At 37.2% G+C, this 17,271-nt stretch overlaps 3 protein-coding genes across 4 annotated transcripts in view; 1 reads left to right on the top strand and 2 right to left on the bottom strand.

The window, feature by feature from the left end:
- The window catches only part of nudt18 (nudix (nucleoside diphosphate linked moiety X)-type motif 18), a 173,797-nt gene that overhangs the window by 87,050 nt on the left and 69,476 nt on the right, over positions 1–17,271 (bottom strand). The gene's annotated exons all lie outside the window — the stretch shown is intronic.
- LOC135729691 (uncharacterized) lies at positions 908–13,344 on the bottom strand. 2 transcript variants are annotated; one of them, XR_010525735.1, is made up of 5 exons: positions 13,224–13,344; positions 2,310–2,368; positions 1,967–2,068; positions 1,740–1,827; positions 908–1,507 (listed from the first exon to the last, which is right to left on the bottom strand). XR_010525735.1 is itself a non-coding variant. In XM_065247511.1 (4 exons), exons 1-4 carry the CDS (start codon positions 2,406–2,408, stop codon positions 1,254–1,256), a joined length of 543 nt encoding a protein of 180 aa, XP_065103583.1. In that variant the 5' UTR covers positions 2,409–2,437; the 3' UTR covers positions 908–1,253. The 2 variants fall into 2 exon arrangements, 1 of the variants encoding a protein (XP_065103583.1); XM_065247511.1 differs by lacking the exon at positions 13,224–13,344 and having other exon boundaries at positions 2,310–2,437.
- Positions 7,252–16,861, top strand: LOC135730089 (chromaffin granule amine transporter). Its single transcript, XM_065247967.1, has 16 exons — positions 7,252–7,349; positions 9,585–9,714; positions 9,925–10,261; positions 10,412–10,470; positions 12,823–12,906; positions 13,030–13,122; positions 13,241–13,330; positions 13,424–13,467; positions 13,563–13,623; positions 13,867–13,962; positions 15,101–15,179; positions 15,696–15,747; positions 15,877–15,940; positions 16,033–16,152; positions 16,368–16,501; positions 16,584–16,861. Exons 2-16 carry the CDS (start codon positions 9,600–9,602, stop codon positions 16,689–16,691), a joined length of 1,536 nt encoding a protein of 511 aa, XP_065104039.1. The 5' UTR covers positions 7,252–7,349; positions 9,585–9,599; the 3' UTR covers positions 16,692–16,861.

Raw genomic sequence — 17,271 nt, 5'->3', positions numbered from 1 at the left:
AACAGTGGTTCTGAGGTGCGTTTCCCAAAAGCAACTACGGTTGCAAGTTCTGTGGTTACCAATAGAGTTCAAAGGTAACCATGACCATTGTCAGCTAAGGATGCTTTTGGGAACGCACCCCTGGTTAGATAGGATACAGGTACGGCCTAAATCCTGTGAAAGTTTGGGGGTAGGATTAGGATGAAAACAGCGCTCATCTGGCAAGATTCTAACTAAGATACAAATATTGTTTTCTCCCACAAACATATAAGTCACATATAAATCCACTGGAATCAATGGATTACGTAAGGAATAATTGACGATGGGCCATTAAATTACTCAAAAATAATGCACAATTTTTTTTTTTAAATAATTCAAGGGCCGGAGTCAATTATTTCGCTTATACCACAGACATTGCTCTTGTGGTTATTTTAAGACATTTGACAGGTTAGGTGTGCGTATCTCAAAAAATAATGCACACCCGTGGAACATTTCTCAATCAATTAGAATAAAGCATTCAACTGGCCCATCAAACCTATTTCTTTTTACCTATTACCAATTTCTTTGTTCTAATGAACACAAAGGAAGATATTTTGAGAAATGTTTGTAACCAAACAATTCATAGACCCCATTCACTTCCATAGTAGGAAAAAATAATACTATGGAAGTGAATGGGGTCCACAAACGGTTTGGTTACAAACATTTCTCATAATATCTTCCTTTGTGTTCATCAGAACAAATACATTTATATGGGTTTGTAACAACATGAGAGTGAGTAAATGATGACAGAAGTTTCATTTTTGAGTGAACTATCCCTTTAATGTGCTTTGGAACCACCCTCTTAAAAAGAAAACTGTTCTAATGAAAAATAAATTAATTTGTGTTTCACTAAAGAAATTAAACCAAATAAGTCATCCTGGACATGAATATTCATTATCTAGTGAACTGTTCCTTTAAAAGGACACTTGAACAAGGTTGACCATTCACACTAGTCGTGCATGTTCTTACCCAACAGAGGTCGCTCGATAGCTAATTAAAAATTTGCAGAAATTTACGCCCAGGCCGTGCTTTGTCAGATTTGTTTTCATGTACAGACATAAACGTTACTCATTTTTTATTGTTAAAAGAACGACTTTCCGGGTTTTATTGGATGTATACGTTAATCAAAAATCTTTTGAACGTAAATCACGATTTTCCTGTAATGTTTTGATCCAAAATGCACGCTACTGAGTAATGGTTTATGGTTACCAGTATTTAACTTTTTGGGGGGCTGGTTAACCAGGCTTTTCACCAGTCCTTCGGATGATACACACTCCATGTCCACGCGGGCTGTCGGCTTGCTCGTGGCAGTACAAGTTCTTCTCACAGTCACAGCGCTCCAGTTTTCTGTGGAATTTTGCGCGTCCCCGCAGCAAGCAGACCTCGCCCATCACGGGAACGCGCTGACATCTTCTACCAGTCAAGTAGAGCGCGCAGCACAGACCCTCCTCACAGTCACGCGAGCGCACGCACTGGGACATCTCCGGTACTGCAGGCAAAGAAATATCACCATAGTACGATTCACTGCAGTCCAACAATACCTTTGGTTAATTGAATTATGTTAATATGTTGATAATTTAAATAAGTAAATGTTTATGGCATTAAAGATGGCATGTATTTTAAGGTCAGGGTGTTAAAGAGGGGGTATGTAAAGTTGTAAGAAAACGTACCAATTGTAACTTATTCATTTTTTAGAACATAAAGGAAATATATCCCCTTACCTCTCTGCTTTCCTCGTTCATTCACTTGAATCCTTGTTTTACTTGCGTATCGCTGTTTCTTCTTGGAGTTTTTGCATGTTTCATTTGCCTTAGGTATTATATCAAAATAAAACATGTAAGGCATTGTTGATCAAAAAATTATGTTGATCTATATATATACCTAGGCTATATATATATATATATATATATATATATATATATATGATCACATATTATATCTTTGTTACCTGTGCAATGTTGCAGTCTGTGATTCCCAGATTAACAGAGCTTCTTCTCCTGACAGAATTATGGGAATTTGCTGCTATCTCGCTCCGTAAATTCAAAACTGACTGGAAGAGATTGTTACATAATACATAATGTCAATTAGAATTTTATTTAATAAAATAATTTATAATTACTAATACATTAACTAAAGTGTTGACCATATTAGACCAATTGCCTATAGTTGTTGTTTATTAATGAGTTATTGTACATTTATGCACAACATTGCCCATTCATAAACACATGGAGGCAAAACAGTGAGTATAGTATGTAATCTATATAAGGATATAATAATATATATTTTCTTACCTCTTGAGAGTTTGTCGTTTCTCTAGAGGACTGGATGATGTTAGACTCCAGGCATTGTACTGCAGAAATAACAGACAGCAAAAATATAACTGTCTGCATTGTTGTACATTGAGAGTCCAAACGACAGACAGGTGATGAGCTCTACTGTGGATGAGCAATCTGCTCCGGTGTTTTAATGGTCCTACAGCAATAACCCAAATTTAATGTGAAAAAAAGAAAAAAAAATGGCTCTTTCATTAGTGCTTATTTTCTGAGTGTTTATGTAGGAAGTGTGCAGTGCATTACAGTGGTAATTAAGGCAAATTATGGCCCACACGCATAACAAACATGAAAGCTTTGATGTACCTTTCATGATCCACATAGACCCTTTACACATGTAACACCTTTGAAATGTGTTATGATGAATAATAGAACATCCTTTAAATGACAGCCATTATTTAACCGCATCAGTAGACTCGGATGTAAGGTGCTTCCTGGAGAGGAACAGGTGATTATCTACACCTGAACACTGGCTTACAGGGGAAAAGCCAAAATCTGTGTTTCTCATCAGATCTATCTATCTATCTATTAGGTCTGGGTATTGATTCAGATGTTCCAGATCGATTCGATTTCGATTCACAAGCTATCAAATTGATTCGATTCCGATTCTCGATTAAATTTTCGATTCCGGTTCTCAGGTAGGTTTTTATACTCGATTCTCGATTCAACTCAATGAATATAGATTTAATACATACTATATTAATAAAAAAGAACAGTGAACAGCAGTTTACAAGTGGGTAATTAATAAAAAGAAATTAAAAGCCACAACACGTCTTGCTTGCGAAATCTAAAATGCTTCCATTCCTCTGTTCAATGTTTGCGGGAAAAAATATGAAAAAATCGATTCTGCTCTTTGAGAATCGATTTTTAATCGACCACGTTTTAAAAAACAATTAATCGAAAAATTAACTACCAGCCCTACTATCTATCTATCTATCTATCTATCTATCTATCTATCTATCTATCTATCTATCTATCTATCTATCTATCTATCTATCTATCTATCTATCTTTCTATCTATCTATCTATCTATCTATCTATCTATCTATCTATCTATCTATCTATCTATCTATCTATCTTTCTATCTATTTATCTTTGCCCATCCATCTATAGACTAAAGCCTTTGCCATAAATGTATTTAGGATAAATAAGGGATAAGAAGGGGTCAGAAGATATTTGTTTATTCATGTTATTGTGACAAAAAAAGAGGAAATGAGAAGAATTAAAGTAAATGTAGATGTCATTTAGTTTTTCTGTCCTCACAAATACCATGTAACACGTCAAAATGACTTCCAAAAATTTGTATGTGGTCCATTTTAATTCAAAAGCTCACGAATTACACATTAAACAATGTCAGCAGATTTCTGTGAGAGTTAAGTTTAGGGGTAGGGTATAATATTTATTTAGCATTAGAACTTTACGTCCAGTTTCGTTTTTTTTAATGGACTAGTTGCTAAACTGATCTCTTGAACAAATGCCTCATCGAAAATAACAAATGTTTTGGTTTCCTAGGTAATCTACTGTTGTTTTTTGCTTGTTATATAAATAAACTACGTTTAAAGAACTTTGTTGTTGTTTCTTAGCGGAGTTTACCGTAAGTTACATGCGGACCACGACAGCCGCTTGTTTATGTTGTTACTGCTGAAACCGTCTATAAGAGGTTTCATTGTAAATTTTAAGGTCTGTGTCTGTTTATGTAAAACAGAGTGGGTGCTGATCATAGGGCAGGTGATGGAAGTTCACCCACCAGCATTCAAAGCCTCGGGCCATTAACAAAAGCATTCAGACGTGTTTACATGCATGTAGACAAAGCCTCGCTAGACTCTAACGCTTTTGTATGTGTTTGTTTAAACGCCTCTGATATTTGAATCATGTTTTGATTGTATGATTATATTTTAGTGGTGAAGTTTTGACAGGATGTCCTTATGTGTTTGTCCTACAGTGGATCACCACAGATGGCACAGGGGAAAGGTTAAACTGGTTGAGTCATTTAACATTTTCCATAAATGTTCAGTGGCTGAAAAGATGAACATTACACAGAAAACTGAAATCGCCACAGGCTAAAATAAGATTTTTCCTCCGAACCATGAAATTGCAAGGGTTAAGATACTGCTGTAATTTTGTAATATGTAACTGTATGTCAGTTATCTAAATATTATGTACAGTACTGTGCAAAAGTCTTAGGCCACCATGCTACCATTAGATTAGTTGTTTTTGCAATGGTACAGTAATCATAATTCTTTTTCAGTCTCTTTATTAGAATACAACCAGAAAATACAGGAAACGTGTATGTATTAAAAACAGTATAAAAATATAAGCTGAAGTGTCAAGTATTTAGGGTAAACTCCCCTTCCACTTGAGCAAAAGCAGGCAGCTGCAGGATCTCCTAAACCTAAATGAAATTAAATCCTAATTTCTAATTCTAATCGAATGACTTCAGGACTTCAGTCTCCTCAAAAAAGGTCAAGCTGTTTTTCGTGCCAAGAGAGATCACACTAAATACTGACTGATGCCTGAAGAAGACATTTAGTTCTGAAAATGTAGTTTTTAAATGCATGTGTACATATTTTTCAGCATTTTCTGTTTGCATCTTTAAAGAGTGAAAAATTAATATAGAAGGACATTAACACTTTGCTAAAATAACAAAGCTGGCGATGGTGGCCTAACTTTTGCAAAGTACTGTAAAATAGTTACATAAAAGAGAAATGTAATTTGTTTCACAATTGTTATAACACTAAACTTAGTTTTTCGAACCAAATTCCCACTGGTTCACACTAATTTAACAAATCATTCATTACACAATTGTTCAAACTTTTTTCTAATAATGTTTCTTACTTATTGTACACAAAATAAACCAGCTCAGGGTGTACAGGTGGTGCAAGTGTCGTATGTATATACCAACAATGAATAGAAACAATCTGAGAGACTGAGGAGGAAGAGTATGAGGAAAAGCTGGTGGATATAAGACTGTGTGGATCTTTTGAAAGCATTGCTTGATTTTGAGTATGAGATGATTGTTTCTGATGATTGAACTATTGATGTAAGGACTCTGCCATAGTCTGGTTTGGTAATTATATCTAGTTGTGTATGGCAGGGTCCTGACAGTACAATGTTTTGTGTGGGAGAGCGTGGTTTTGATATTGTCATATCAGACCACGTTTTTCCCATGTCTTGTGACTTTTCCCCGCTCCCTTGTATTCTCTTGTCATTGTGTGTTATTTTTCCCCGCTCCCTTGTATTTTCCAGTCTTTGTCTTTTAGGTCTTGTTTAGTCTAGTGTTCTGTTTTCATGTATGTATATGTGCATGTGGATGTATGTATGTGTATGTATGTGTATTTGTATGTGTGTGTATATATGTGTATGTATGTGTATATATATATATATATATATATATATATATGTACGGATGTATGGATGTTATATGTATATATGTGTATATTGTATGTATGTGTGTATATGTTTTTATATATTTGTATATATTTATATATATAAATATATTTATGGTTTTGTCTTGTGGGTACTGTGGTTGTCTTGTGTTTGTATGTGTTTTACAGGTTCACTTGTGCTTCCCTCACAGGTGTTCCTGTTCAGTTTGATTGCCTCCTCTCGTCTTCCTCACCTGTTGCTTGTTTTCCCGTCATCATGTCTGTGTATTTAAGCCCTGTGTGTTTGTTTGTTCCTTGCAAGTTCGTTTGTCATAGTTTGTTGAGATACTCGCCTGTCACTTTGTCTTTATACTAGTCTGTCACAGTGTATGTTCTTGCCATTTCTAGCTACGCTAGTTCCGTCGTGTTTTGTGTCTGTTTCTTGTTGTGGAATTATCTCTCCTACCCCAGTCTGTGCTCTCTGCTACCCGGGAGTTTTTCTGTGGACTCTGATTACTCGACGGCTCTCAGAGACTGTTTCTCACTCACCAGTTACGGACCACTCTCCTTCTGCCTGCTTAACTGCCTGCCTGTTTTATTGACTGCCTTTTGTGCTTACAGCAGCGCACACTCGCCGCGGCATTGCCGCTGTCCAGTAGGAGGGTCCTTCAGCACTGAAGCTGCACGGCTTCTCCCTTCAGCACCACTAACGCTCTCTCTCTGCCCGCCACAGGATCTCCTCTTCCATCTGCCTCGAGTGCCTGTAGTCAGACTGTCATCTGGCCTTTTGTGGTTGGCCCCCACATATACTCTCTCCCACCGTTCGCTGTCTGGCCGGAGCCCGAACGTGTGTGGCTCTCCTCCCCGGTGCTTGTGTGTGCTCCCCGCCTCAGCCGTCTGCCCTGGTGTGGCTTTATGCCCAGACGCGCAATTGTCTGTTTACCCACATTATTATTTAAATAAAACCTTCTGTTTACTGCATTGGGATCTTCTCTGTTTTCTTGAGTCCTGACAATTGAACTATTTTATGTTATTTACACAACAGAGGACTGAAGGACATTCAGTAAAGCCTGAGTGTTTAACGGAAGTTTCACATTTTTAGCTCACTGGGATGATTTAGGCTTGTGAGTTTTATACATAACTTGAGATACTTTAAAGTTTATTAAGATGTAGGCCTATCCTAAAGCCTTAGGTGAAATACAAACAATAAATCATAATTACAATTTAAGATGGAGTTCATACTGTATGCCGTTAATGCACGTAGCTGTTGGTTATCAACGACCAGTATTGACAGGCAGCTATGCGGGCACAAGTGGAAAGCAGCAGGCGGTGTGTATTGAGGCTCGATGAGAGATCACAGATAAAGAGTCGTTGTGACGAAAAGAAGCCTGCAGGTCATTCACCTACCCAATAAAGACCAACAGATGCACACAATTACTGCCCCAGTGACGCACAGTTTATATGTGTGCGTGTGTGTCCATGTGTGCACGTTTCCTCCAAAAGACATTGGCCCTTTCAGCAAATCTTATGCAGATGGACACAGAGACCTCCCTCCCTCAAGCAAAACTCAGAATTTGACAAGTGACCACAGCGCCCCGGACATACACTGGTACGCTCAGAGATAATGCATTCAAAGGTAAGACGAATTTTCATTCAACTCAGAGAAGATCTGTTATTTACCATATTGCATGATTATTATCAACATTTAACAATGTTACTGTGCATGTTTTTATGTATATTATTAAATACTGAACAGCATTTTTTAAATAAAATATTGCTTGCTGATAGTTTAAAGGGATAGTTCACCCAAAAATGAAAATTCTGTCATGATTTACTCACCCTTGTGTTGTTACAAACCTGTATATATTTCTTTGTTCTGATGAACACAAAAGAAGATATTTTGAGAAATGTTTGTAACTAAAATGTTTGTGGACCCCATTTACTTCCATAGTATTATTTTTTCCAATGGGGTGCACGAATGGTTTGGTTACAAACACTTCTCAAAATATCTTCTTTTGTGTTCATAAGAACAAAGAAATTTATACAGGCTTGTAACAACATGAGAGTGAGTAAATGATAACAGAATTTTTGGGTGAACCATCCCTTTTAAAAAAACTTAGTAAGTGTACCCTCTGAAATTACGTTTAAGAGGTTTTTGTTGTTGATTTTATTCCTTTAATCTTGAAAGTATTGTGCTACATAAACCACACAGAAACTCCCTCTTTCAAGGTGTTGACAGAATTAACTGTTGGTTGGAGATTAATGCTGATTGATAGCTTGAAAACACAACAAAGAGGTAACAATGTTGCTAACAGGCATGATCTCAGATGTCTGTTAACAAACACAGGTGTTGATGTATGGATCAGTTTTAATTGATTTATTTATGTTAATGCCTGTGAGAAACACTGATAACACGTTCAGCATCAGATGTGCATCAGCAGTGCTCCATCATCTCTACATAATCTAAATGTTCTGTAATACGTAGTAAATGAAATAATACAGCGCATTACTAAATGTAAGTGGAGTTAGCAATTACAGCACATAAAGAAGCATTATAGGTATTATCCTTTAGTCACGCACACAAGAAATGAAACATACAGCCAACTGCCTTTAACCCCAAACAAATCAGATAAAAAAAAGATTTAAAGTCAAAGATAAAAGAGCCTGAAACACTGAGACTGTTCCTGCATGCCCTAAAGCAACTGGTGATCATTGAAATTCAATCACACAGCACTTTACAACAAAGCTGTCCTCAAGCCCTTTTACACATCACAGACGACTGAGTAAAAGTATCAAAAACTACATTTTGGTTCCCTGTTGGGTGATTTTAAGCATCAAACGCATTCAGCAGTAGTTTGAGATGTACAATATGCACAAAAGAAAAGGAGAAAAACGTTATTGTAAAAAGCTCTTCATGGTATACAGCATGTCATACATGTTTATAAGATAGTCTATTGTGTATTGTCTATTGTTTATTGTTTATTAAGTGAATAGCAAATGTATTTACACAGCAGCACGCACTATTGTATTATTGGTCTACTGTGATTGTAAGCATGTATGTGAATACATTACTGCAATTCTGTATTGCTGCTAATGCATCTGAATTTCCCACTGGGATGGGAGATCAATAAAGTATCCATTTATCTATCCATCTATCTATCTATCCATCTATCTATCCATCTATCTATCCATCTATCCATCTATCTATCCATCTATCCATCTATCTATCTATCTATCTATCTATCTATCTATCTATCTATCTATCTATCTATCTATCTATCTATCTATCTATCTATCTATCTATCTATCTATCTATTGCTTAAAAAGACTTTGAACTATGTAATACTGAACTGTGAAGTTACACCGTTAAACAGTTTTTTTCACATTTCTGTGTTCACCGTGGGTCGATGACGCATGAGAGTCACCAAGCTTGGCCACACCCCTAACACAATCGCGAGCAACCATCCTAACTTAGCAACTTTGTTGGTTGCAATTCAATTTCCCATTGCCAACCAACTAAGCTGCTAACAGGTTAGCAACGATGCTTTTGGGAAACGCACCCCTGGTTGTAGCGGTATTTGCGAGTGGGCGTGGTTTTAGCACCAACATCGGACACGCCCCCAGCGTTTGAAAGCAGAGAATGCTGCTTATTTTCCCAGAATATTTCCCTTATTTTATTTATTTGGCGTTTTTATCATTCAAATTTAGCTGGGTGATTAATTACAATTTTTTATTTTGTGTGACAAACTCAGAATACTTTACAAGGACTTTTTACAAAAACAAATATTTTACTCAGAATGTAAAAAGATAGGAAAAATTGTTCTAATAGGAAGCTTTGACTGAATCGTTTAACCTGTAGTTGTGTATGCAGTGACAGAGGTGGATCATGCCTTTGCCAAATCCCATGGAATGGATCAAGAAGAGCCGGGGTTCTCCTCGTCTGGTGCTTGTAATCGTCTGTGTGGCCCTCTTACTAGACAACATGCTGCTAACTGTTGTGGGTAAGTAAAAAGTCATACCAAACACAAGCAACCGAATCAGGCGTATGAGACCACAAAACAAAAGTCAAGCTCGATAACCGACCCTCAACACACCCATGACATTTACCTGCTTACATCTGCTGTAACCCCTGCGCATACAGGCTGCAGCTGCCTGATGGAAGTACCGTCTCCTTCTCTTCTGTTCCTCATGTCACTTCTTGTTCTTCCCAGTTCCCATCATCCCCACTTTCCTGTATGCCATGGAGCATCATACGCAAAACCTTTCGTCTGCCACCACATCCGAGTCTCTTCCAGCCTCCACAAGGTCGACCTTCAACTCCATCCAATCTCTGTACGACAACACCACCTATACTATCACGATCACCAATCACAATCTTTCTACTGCACTCAGCCCATATGGAGGTTCAGAGAGTTATAATATTTCTTCTGGATGTAAAGAGGACAGTCAGTTTTTGGAAGATGAGAATGTCAGAGTTGGGCTAATGTTTGCCTCCAAAGCCGTAGTGCAACTCATTGTCAACCCTTTTGTGGGTCCCCTTACTAACAGGTATACATACACGGTTGGTATTTACCGCTACATTGCTTTGATCATCTAAATATCTGCTAAACAAGGGCAATAAAATAGCTTTATGCATGCAGTATCAATCTGTGCTTTGCTTATGTTCAAATAACAAACTGTCTGATTTTCTTTTTAAAGGATTGGATATCACATACCAATGTTTGCGGGGTTTGTCATCATGTTTGTCTCCACAATAAGTAAGTCATGTTTTGTTGTGTAAAGGCAGCAGTGTCAAATTAGTCAAAAGTTGTAAAGGAACCATTTCTAAGCAATTCTCAAATGTCTAGCTTCCCATGAAAAAATTAAAGGTGCTCACGCGTTTTAGGCCATAAACATTTTTGTTTCATACAGTAAACATCTCCTCACTATCTGCCTGTCCTCTGAACACACTGTAACAAAACTGTCTCTGTAGACAGCCCAGGCTCCACAAACTGCAACATAAACAAAATGGTCAAACCTACCACCACGAAACATAACAAATGGCGGTTTTCCATTGCATAGTACCCCACGGTTTAGTTTAGTTTGGGTCGGGTCAGCTCACCTCACCTCACTTTGGCATGGTTAGCTTTTTCATCGAGTTTGGTATCACTTCGGAGTGGGAGGGATTATGAGGTGTCGTTATATTTGCGCTGCATACTGCTGTGACATCATACAGAGAGTTCGTTGTACATTCCCGTACATTTATTTATTTCTCAGTCCGCCACAAAATTAAAATTGGCCACCACAAATAGATGTTTGCACATCGTGTTTATCACTAACGTCACCTCTGTCTCACATGACAGTTTCTTCTCAAACACCGGGGCGTCAGTCAACGGCGCTCCACTGAGCCTCATTGAAGTTGCATTTAAGCATATTGGAACCCCAACCGAGGTGGTAGGAAAAAAGTATCGGGTACTACGTACTGCACCCAATGGAAAAGCTCCCAAAAGTAAGCTGACCCGACCCAAACTAAACCAAACCGTGGGGTACTATGCAATGGAAAAGCGCCAAAAGTGTTCCAGCCAATAAACGACAAGAAGGATTTGGGAGTGGGGGTTGGGCGGGTTCATGACTCATTCAGAAAGCACGGAAGGGAGGGGTTATCTACGCTCCATTTTGTGACAACACTTCGAACGTCAACAAGAAGTGATGTCACACAGATTTGCCTAGAGCGCCTTTTATTTTTAACCCAATTTTTTTTATTTCAGATTTGGAGCCTTTAATACCCACACTCTAAAATATGCTGGGTTGTTTTTAACCCAGGGCTGGGTCACTATTGGACAGAACACACTGCCGGGTTAAAATGACCCAACTGCTGGGTTATTTTAACCCAACTGCTGGGTTGTTTCAACATGGTTGATTGACAATAACCCAGCAATTGGGTTAAAACAACCCAGCAGTTGAGTAATTTTAACCCGGCAGTGTGTTCTGTCTAATAGTGACCTAGCCCTGGGTTAAAAACAACCCAGCATTTTTTAGAGTGCATGCAAGGTCTCTATTTAAGTTTTTTTTTTAATAAAAAAAATTCAGTCACAAAAAACACATTCTTGACTAGTTTTCCCTTTATTCAGGAAATAAAATCTCTATAAAATTTACAAACTACCAAAGGCTACAAAGTGTATACAAGATGTGAGTGATACATGCATCAGAACTGTTCTAAAATGGCGGATACATCTACATATATGGAGGAGTTAGCTGTCATATCTAGTTATATCTATTGGTTAACTTTATAGGAAAAAATGGTTCTGTGAACACTCTAAAAAAGAGACAAACCCAGCCGTTGGGTTAAATAAACAAAGAAAATTTTATATTTGACCCAACAACAATGTAAAACAACCCAGCATTTTGGGTTAAAACAACTCAGAATAGGTTAAATTACAATCAAGCAGGTTGGGTTATTTTCAACGAGGTGTTTGTTCCAGAGTTCAGTTTAGCCCCTAGTCCGACCATTCACAGACCAGGGGCCTCATTTATAAAACTGTGCGTAGGATCCTTACTAAAAGTCTACGTACGCACAAAAGCCAAAAATGGCATACACCAAATGCAATGTTCCCTTTATAAATCACAGATCACCTGCAAGTGTGCGTACATGAATCATCCTAATATCCCACCCTGCAAGCCCATTCTCCTATCAAGTTTGTTTTTTTATAAATCACAACCTTTGTGTGGGAAAATGGCGTTTTGTGCATACGCGCGCTTTATAAATGAGGCCCCTGACCATAACCGCGACAACACGTGCATCCGATGAAAGCGTCTATATGGCACTTAGAACCATAAGTGGTACTATAGTAGTGCTATAGCATCACTTAAAGTTCTACATGGGTACCATTTTTTAGAGCACAACACATAACAAACAGTTGGCTTGTGACCCAGCCAACCGCTGATCTGCTGCTTGTAAAGTTGTTTGAAGTAATATTAAACCACAATGAAAGACTAATGAGATCTTTCCTATCTTTATGTGTTTGTGGATGTGTATGTTCTATATGAAACTTTATCTGGCTTAGGTTTTATAGTCTTCTATTGTTCCGGTAAAAAATAAAGCTCTGACTCTCTCTCTGGCTTCTCTGCAGTGTTTGCCTTTTCAGGGACGTACGGTTGGCTGTTTTTTGCCCGCTCGCTGCAGGGGATTGGCTCTTCCTTTTCCTCTGTGGCAGGTATTAGGAAATCTGGGTGTTGTGGTATGCTTGAAGTATCATATAAAATACAAAGTATTCAAGTTAGTGTATATATATATATATGTGTGTGTGTGTGTGTGTGTGTGTATAATACTTCTGTAGGTCTGGGAATGCTGGCCAGTGTGTACACAGATGATAATGAGAGGGGAATTGCGATGGGAATAGCTCTGGGAGGACTTGCCATGGGAGTACTTAGTAAGTTACTGTAGCATTACATTTGTTATATTCTTTAAATTAACAGCACAATCTAAAAATCAATGTCTTGTAATGTTGTACCTAAATGAAAGTGGTTTTACCATTGTGCTTCCTTTAGTTGGAGCGCCTTTCGGCAGCGTTATGTATGAGTTTGTTGGTAAAAGTTCTCCCTTCCTCGTCCTTGCCTTCCTGGCTGTATTTGATGGAAGTGAGATAAGTTTTCATTAGTAGCCTTTACATAACTTCTTGCATTTTATACATTCTGTTACATTTACATAATGCATTTTTATTTCAACACCAGTCCTCCAGCTGTGTATTCTTCAGCCCTCCAAAATATCTCCAGGGGTGAGTCCCTTCATCAGATTTATCAGATCACAAATTCTGAAAGACAAAACAAGAAAGTCATAGAGATATATATATTCTTGTATGTTTCTCTTTAGAGTGTTGAAGGATCACCGTTGATCACCCTGTTAAAGGATCCTTACATACTCATTAGTGCAGGTGCGTGTGTTGGTGTACTATCAAAACAGATGCATCTTCACGCACTGTTCATATTGTATATATAAAACCAGATGAGCCCTAAGCAGTAGTCCTCTAGCTGTAATTATACATTTGGCTCCACAAATTGATGGCTGCATGTTTAGGGATGTGAAGAGCTAAAGGGATTTGTAAATGAAGCGGAAGAGGAGCTTGCTTGCTTGAGTGAATGATGACTGAGATTATGATTCCTATATATAATTACAGGCTCATTGTGCTTTGCAAACATGGGAGTGGCTATTTTAGAGCCCACACTTCCCATCTGGATGATGCAAACAATGTGTTCACCAAAATGGCAGCTGGGTAAGAATCTCAATTCTTCATATTAGTATATTACTCGATGTTTTCATGATGTGAAAGTCATGATAGGCCTTCCTAACTTCCCTTGTATTTTTGTTCTTCACTATTTAAGTTAAATCCCATTTTTTTCCACTAATATATATTTTAAAAACACAAATTCAATAATATAGTTATATTAAAACCTCCTCAGAAAGATAAAAGTACAACTTTACAATGTCAAGACCTATTTTGTACAGTCTATGGTCAAGACAGGAAGATGTACTTTAATCCACGCTCTCAAAAAAAAAAAAAAAAGGTACAAAAGTTGTCACTGGGACAGTACAGTTTAAAAAGGTCCCAATATGAACCATTTTGGCACAGATATGTTCCTTTGAGGTACCAATATGCACCTTTTAGGCACAAACCTGTACTTTTTGAAAGGGTACCGCCCCATTAACAACCTCTGTACTTTCTTATACCTTTTTTTCTGAGAGTGCACTGATTGGTTGAAAATTCACTGCTAAATGGTTCCTGGTGTTTCTGATGGCATTAGTTCTCCTGATACTCTGAAATATATTATCTTTAACTATGCCGGGTTCAGGGGCGTTGAACAAGACCTTGGGCCCTATGCATAGGCAGTTCTGATGGGCCCCCATGCCCCACCCCCATAATATATTTCAGACTTTTCAAGGGGCCTCTCTTCCTTTGGGGCCCTGGTAATCAGTACTGGTTTTACCCCCAGTCCGACACCCCTGGCTGGGTTGCTTTAACCCAAAAAGCCAACATTTTAAGGATTCAAGGGTTTTATTTGTCACATACACAGTTGCATAGGGACTTTATAGCTAGTTGTGAAATGACAGTCAGGTCCGCTCCATGGACAGAATAAAAAATAAACAATAAAATTTAAAAATTATATGTACAGAATAAAGTAATATGTGCAGAAATGTGTACAAACATAAAAACACAATGTAAGTGGAGCGACCTGGACGGTCACCCAACATGGTGGCGCCATCTTGGCTCGTTTCAACCCATTTTGTAATTTAACCCATTTAAATTACAACCCAATGTGTTAGGTTTGTCCTTTTTTGACACTTTCAGAAAGTATTTAACTGATCTCTGTCAATTGTTTTCTGTTGGATAAGTTTGTTATTTAATATTGCAGGTATGGCTTTCCTTCCTGCCAGTGTGTCATATCTCATTGGCACAAATCTCTTTGGTATGCTTGCCAATAAAATGGGAAGGTAATACATTTCTTCCATGTCTCAGAGCCATTGGGAATATACAGGAAATTATTTAATTGAAGTGACTCTGCCTTTGAAAACCAAGCATAAGTTTTTTTTACGTTTTTTTTTTTACAAAAATAAAAGCCTTCCGTTACCATGAGAAAAATACAACTATAATACATCAAAAACCTAAATTATACACAAAAAAATCACAAATTCTTTACAATCCTACATAATGTAAACTAAAGAACATTGTGTATAACTATATCCTTGATATATACAATATTGACAGAGTAAGGTCAAAGATTGACACCAATGTGAAATCGATAATTAAAATCAAACCTTGATGCGTCTAATCTCATGAATAGATTACAAGACTTTAACCTAGGTTTCACAAACAGGTTCACATGTAGTATTTGTTATTTGTTGTATAGGCAATGAGGTGAAAAAAATATTATTAATGAAATATAATAATGAAATTGACAAAAGCTATGCATACATACATACATTATACAGAAATGTATCTTTTATTAGGTGGTTATGTTCCATGATTGGGATGTTTATAGTTGGCATCAGTCTTCTGTGTGTAAGTATCATATAGTCTACTACATGACATTATGGATTGTCTGTGCATACCATGCAGCTATTATATACAAAACAGCTATTTAAAAATAAATGAGGGTGACTGTAGTGATTGTAACAGTATGTCTTATAGGTTCCCTTTGCCACAAACATCTACGGGCTCATTGGTCCTAATGGAGGGTTGGGATTTGCTATTGGTGAATATGATTTTGTTAATTACGTTTAAAAAAATATTTACATCATTTTATATAACATATGGAACTAAACATTTATATGTTGTGTGTTATAGGAATGGTTGATTCTTCTATGATGGCTATAATGGGTTACCTAGTGGATATCAGACATGTCTCTGTCTATGGGAGCGTGTACGCAATTGCTGATGTGGCACTTTGCATGGGCTTTGCAATTGGTAATTGCAACCACATTTCAGTTAAACACTGTTTAAAAAAATAGAATACTGTAATGTGATAGAATAGTACTAGTTTTTTTATAATCTGTATATTTTCTGTATTACCACAGTTTAGGTTAATCACATATGTTTGCTACAACCCCACTACAGAGAGAGAGACCCTTTTTCCACTCTAAAAACTGCAGGCTGACTCTGTTTTTATGTTCATATCGCAGGCCCATCCACTGGCGGAGCCATCGTAAGATCAATTGGCTTTCCCAATCTTATGGTTATAATAGGTGTTATCAACATCCTTTATGCACCTCTTTGCTTCTTCCTCAAAAATCCTGCTATTCGGGAGGAGAAGATGGTAAGACCTGTGTATCTTTATTAATAATTGACTGATCTGTTCTGAATGTTTCTTCATAATGATGTGACACTTGTTTCTCAAGGCTATTATAAATCAAGAGTGTCCAATGCGAGTAAAGAGCTACAATACTCAACGTGAGTACAGAGAATTTCCACTGAGTGATGAAAGTGAAGAGGACACAGAAGAGTGAAACTTCTCAACTAGTCATCAAGTTTACCGCAGACCTGATTTAAAAGTCCAATTATTCATATTACAATCACTATTCCCATTCTTACAATCATTTGTGTGTGTTGGTTACTGGAATGTTATTGCTTTCTTACCTGTGTGCCTTCCCTGTCTTATATCTTGCCAATTGTTTTAAATAAAAAAAATCCTAATTTTTTAACTTTGTTTTCATTTGCTGACCTGTTTTCATACTAGTTTGTGGACATTTATATACAATATACTTTTACAGTATAAATAGGAAAATTTAGTATTTCTTAGCAATTATCATGAACAGCTGTAAGTTTTATTTTATTTTGCAGCGTCAGTTGAGAAGGTCAAAACTAGACATATATCTTCTGTGATGTAACAGCAATTTCCTCCTAACGCATCAGCCCATATCGAATTTAATTATTTCCATTTCCAGATTGAAAGAGCAGGAAGTTATGTGACAAAGAAAATGTGACCGATATTTTTCTTTTGTGGGCAATTAATTAATTTAAATAACAAATGAATTGATAACCGGTGAACACTTATTTGTAAAACTTGAATAAATGGGAAAGGATGTG

Source organism: Paramisgurnus dabryanus, chromosome 11, assembly GCF_030506205.2.
Source record: "Paramisgurnus dabryanus chromosome 11, PD_genome_1.1, whole genome shotgun sequence".
Taxonomy (NCBI): domain Eukaryota; kingdom Metazoa; phylum Chordata; class Actinopteri; order Cypriniformes; family Cobitidae; genus Paramisgurnus; species Paramisgurnus dabryanus.
Note: the sequence above shows the minus strand (reverse complement) of the source record. Positions and strands in the feature narration are given on the sequence as shown.

Bases quoted from the DNA above. Each gene is read 5' to 3' on its own strand.
- LOC135730089 (XM_065247967.1), top strand. From the start codon at position 9,600: ATGCCTTTGCCAAATCCCATGGAATGGATCAAGAAGAGCCGGGGTTCT. The intron at 12,907-13,029 runs GTATTAGGAAAT...ATACTTCTGTAG, and splicing joins TTCCTTTTCCTCTGTGGCAG to GTCTGGGAATGCTGGCCAGT. The intron at 16,502-16,583 runs GTAAGACCTGTG...TTGTTTCTCAAG, and splicing joins CTATTCGGGAGGAGAAGATG to GCTATTATAAATCAAGAGTG.
- LOC135729691 (XM_065247511.1), bottom strand. From the start codon at position 2,408: ATGCAGACAGTTATATTTTTGCTGTCTGTTATTTCTGCAGTACAATGC. The intron at 2,069-2,309 runs GTAAGAAAATAT...AATCTCTTCCAG, and splicing joins AAACGACAAACTCTCAAGAG to TCAGTTTTGAATTTACGGAG. The intron at 1,508-1,739 runs GTAAGGGGATAT...CTTTGCCTGCAG, and splicing joins TGAACGAGGAAAGCAGAGAG to TACCGGAGATGTCCCAGTGC.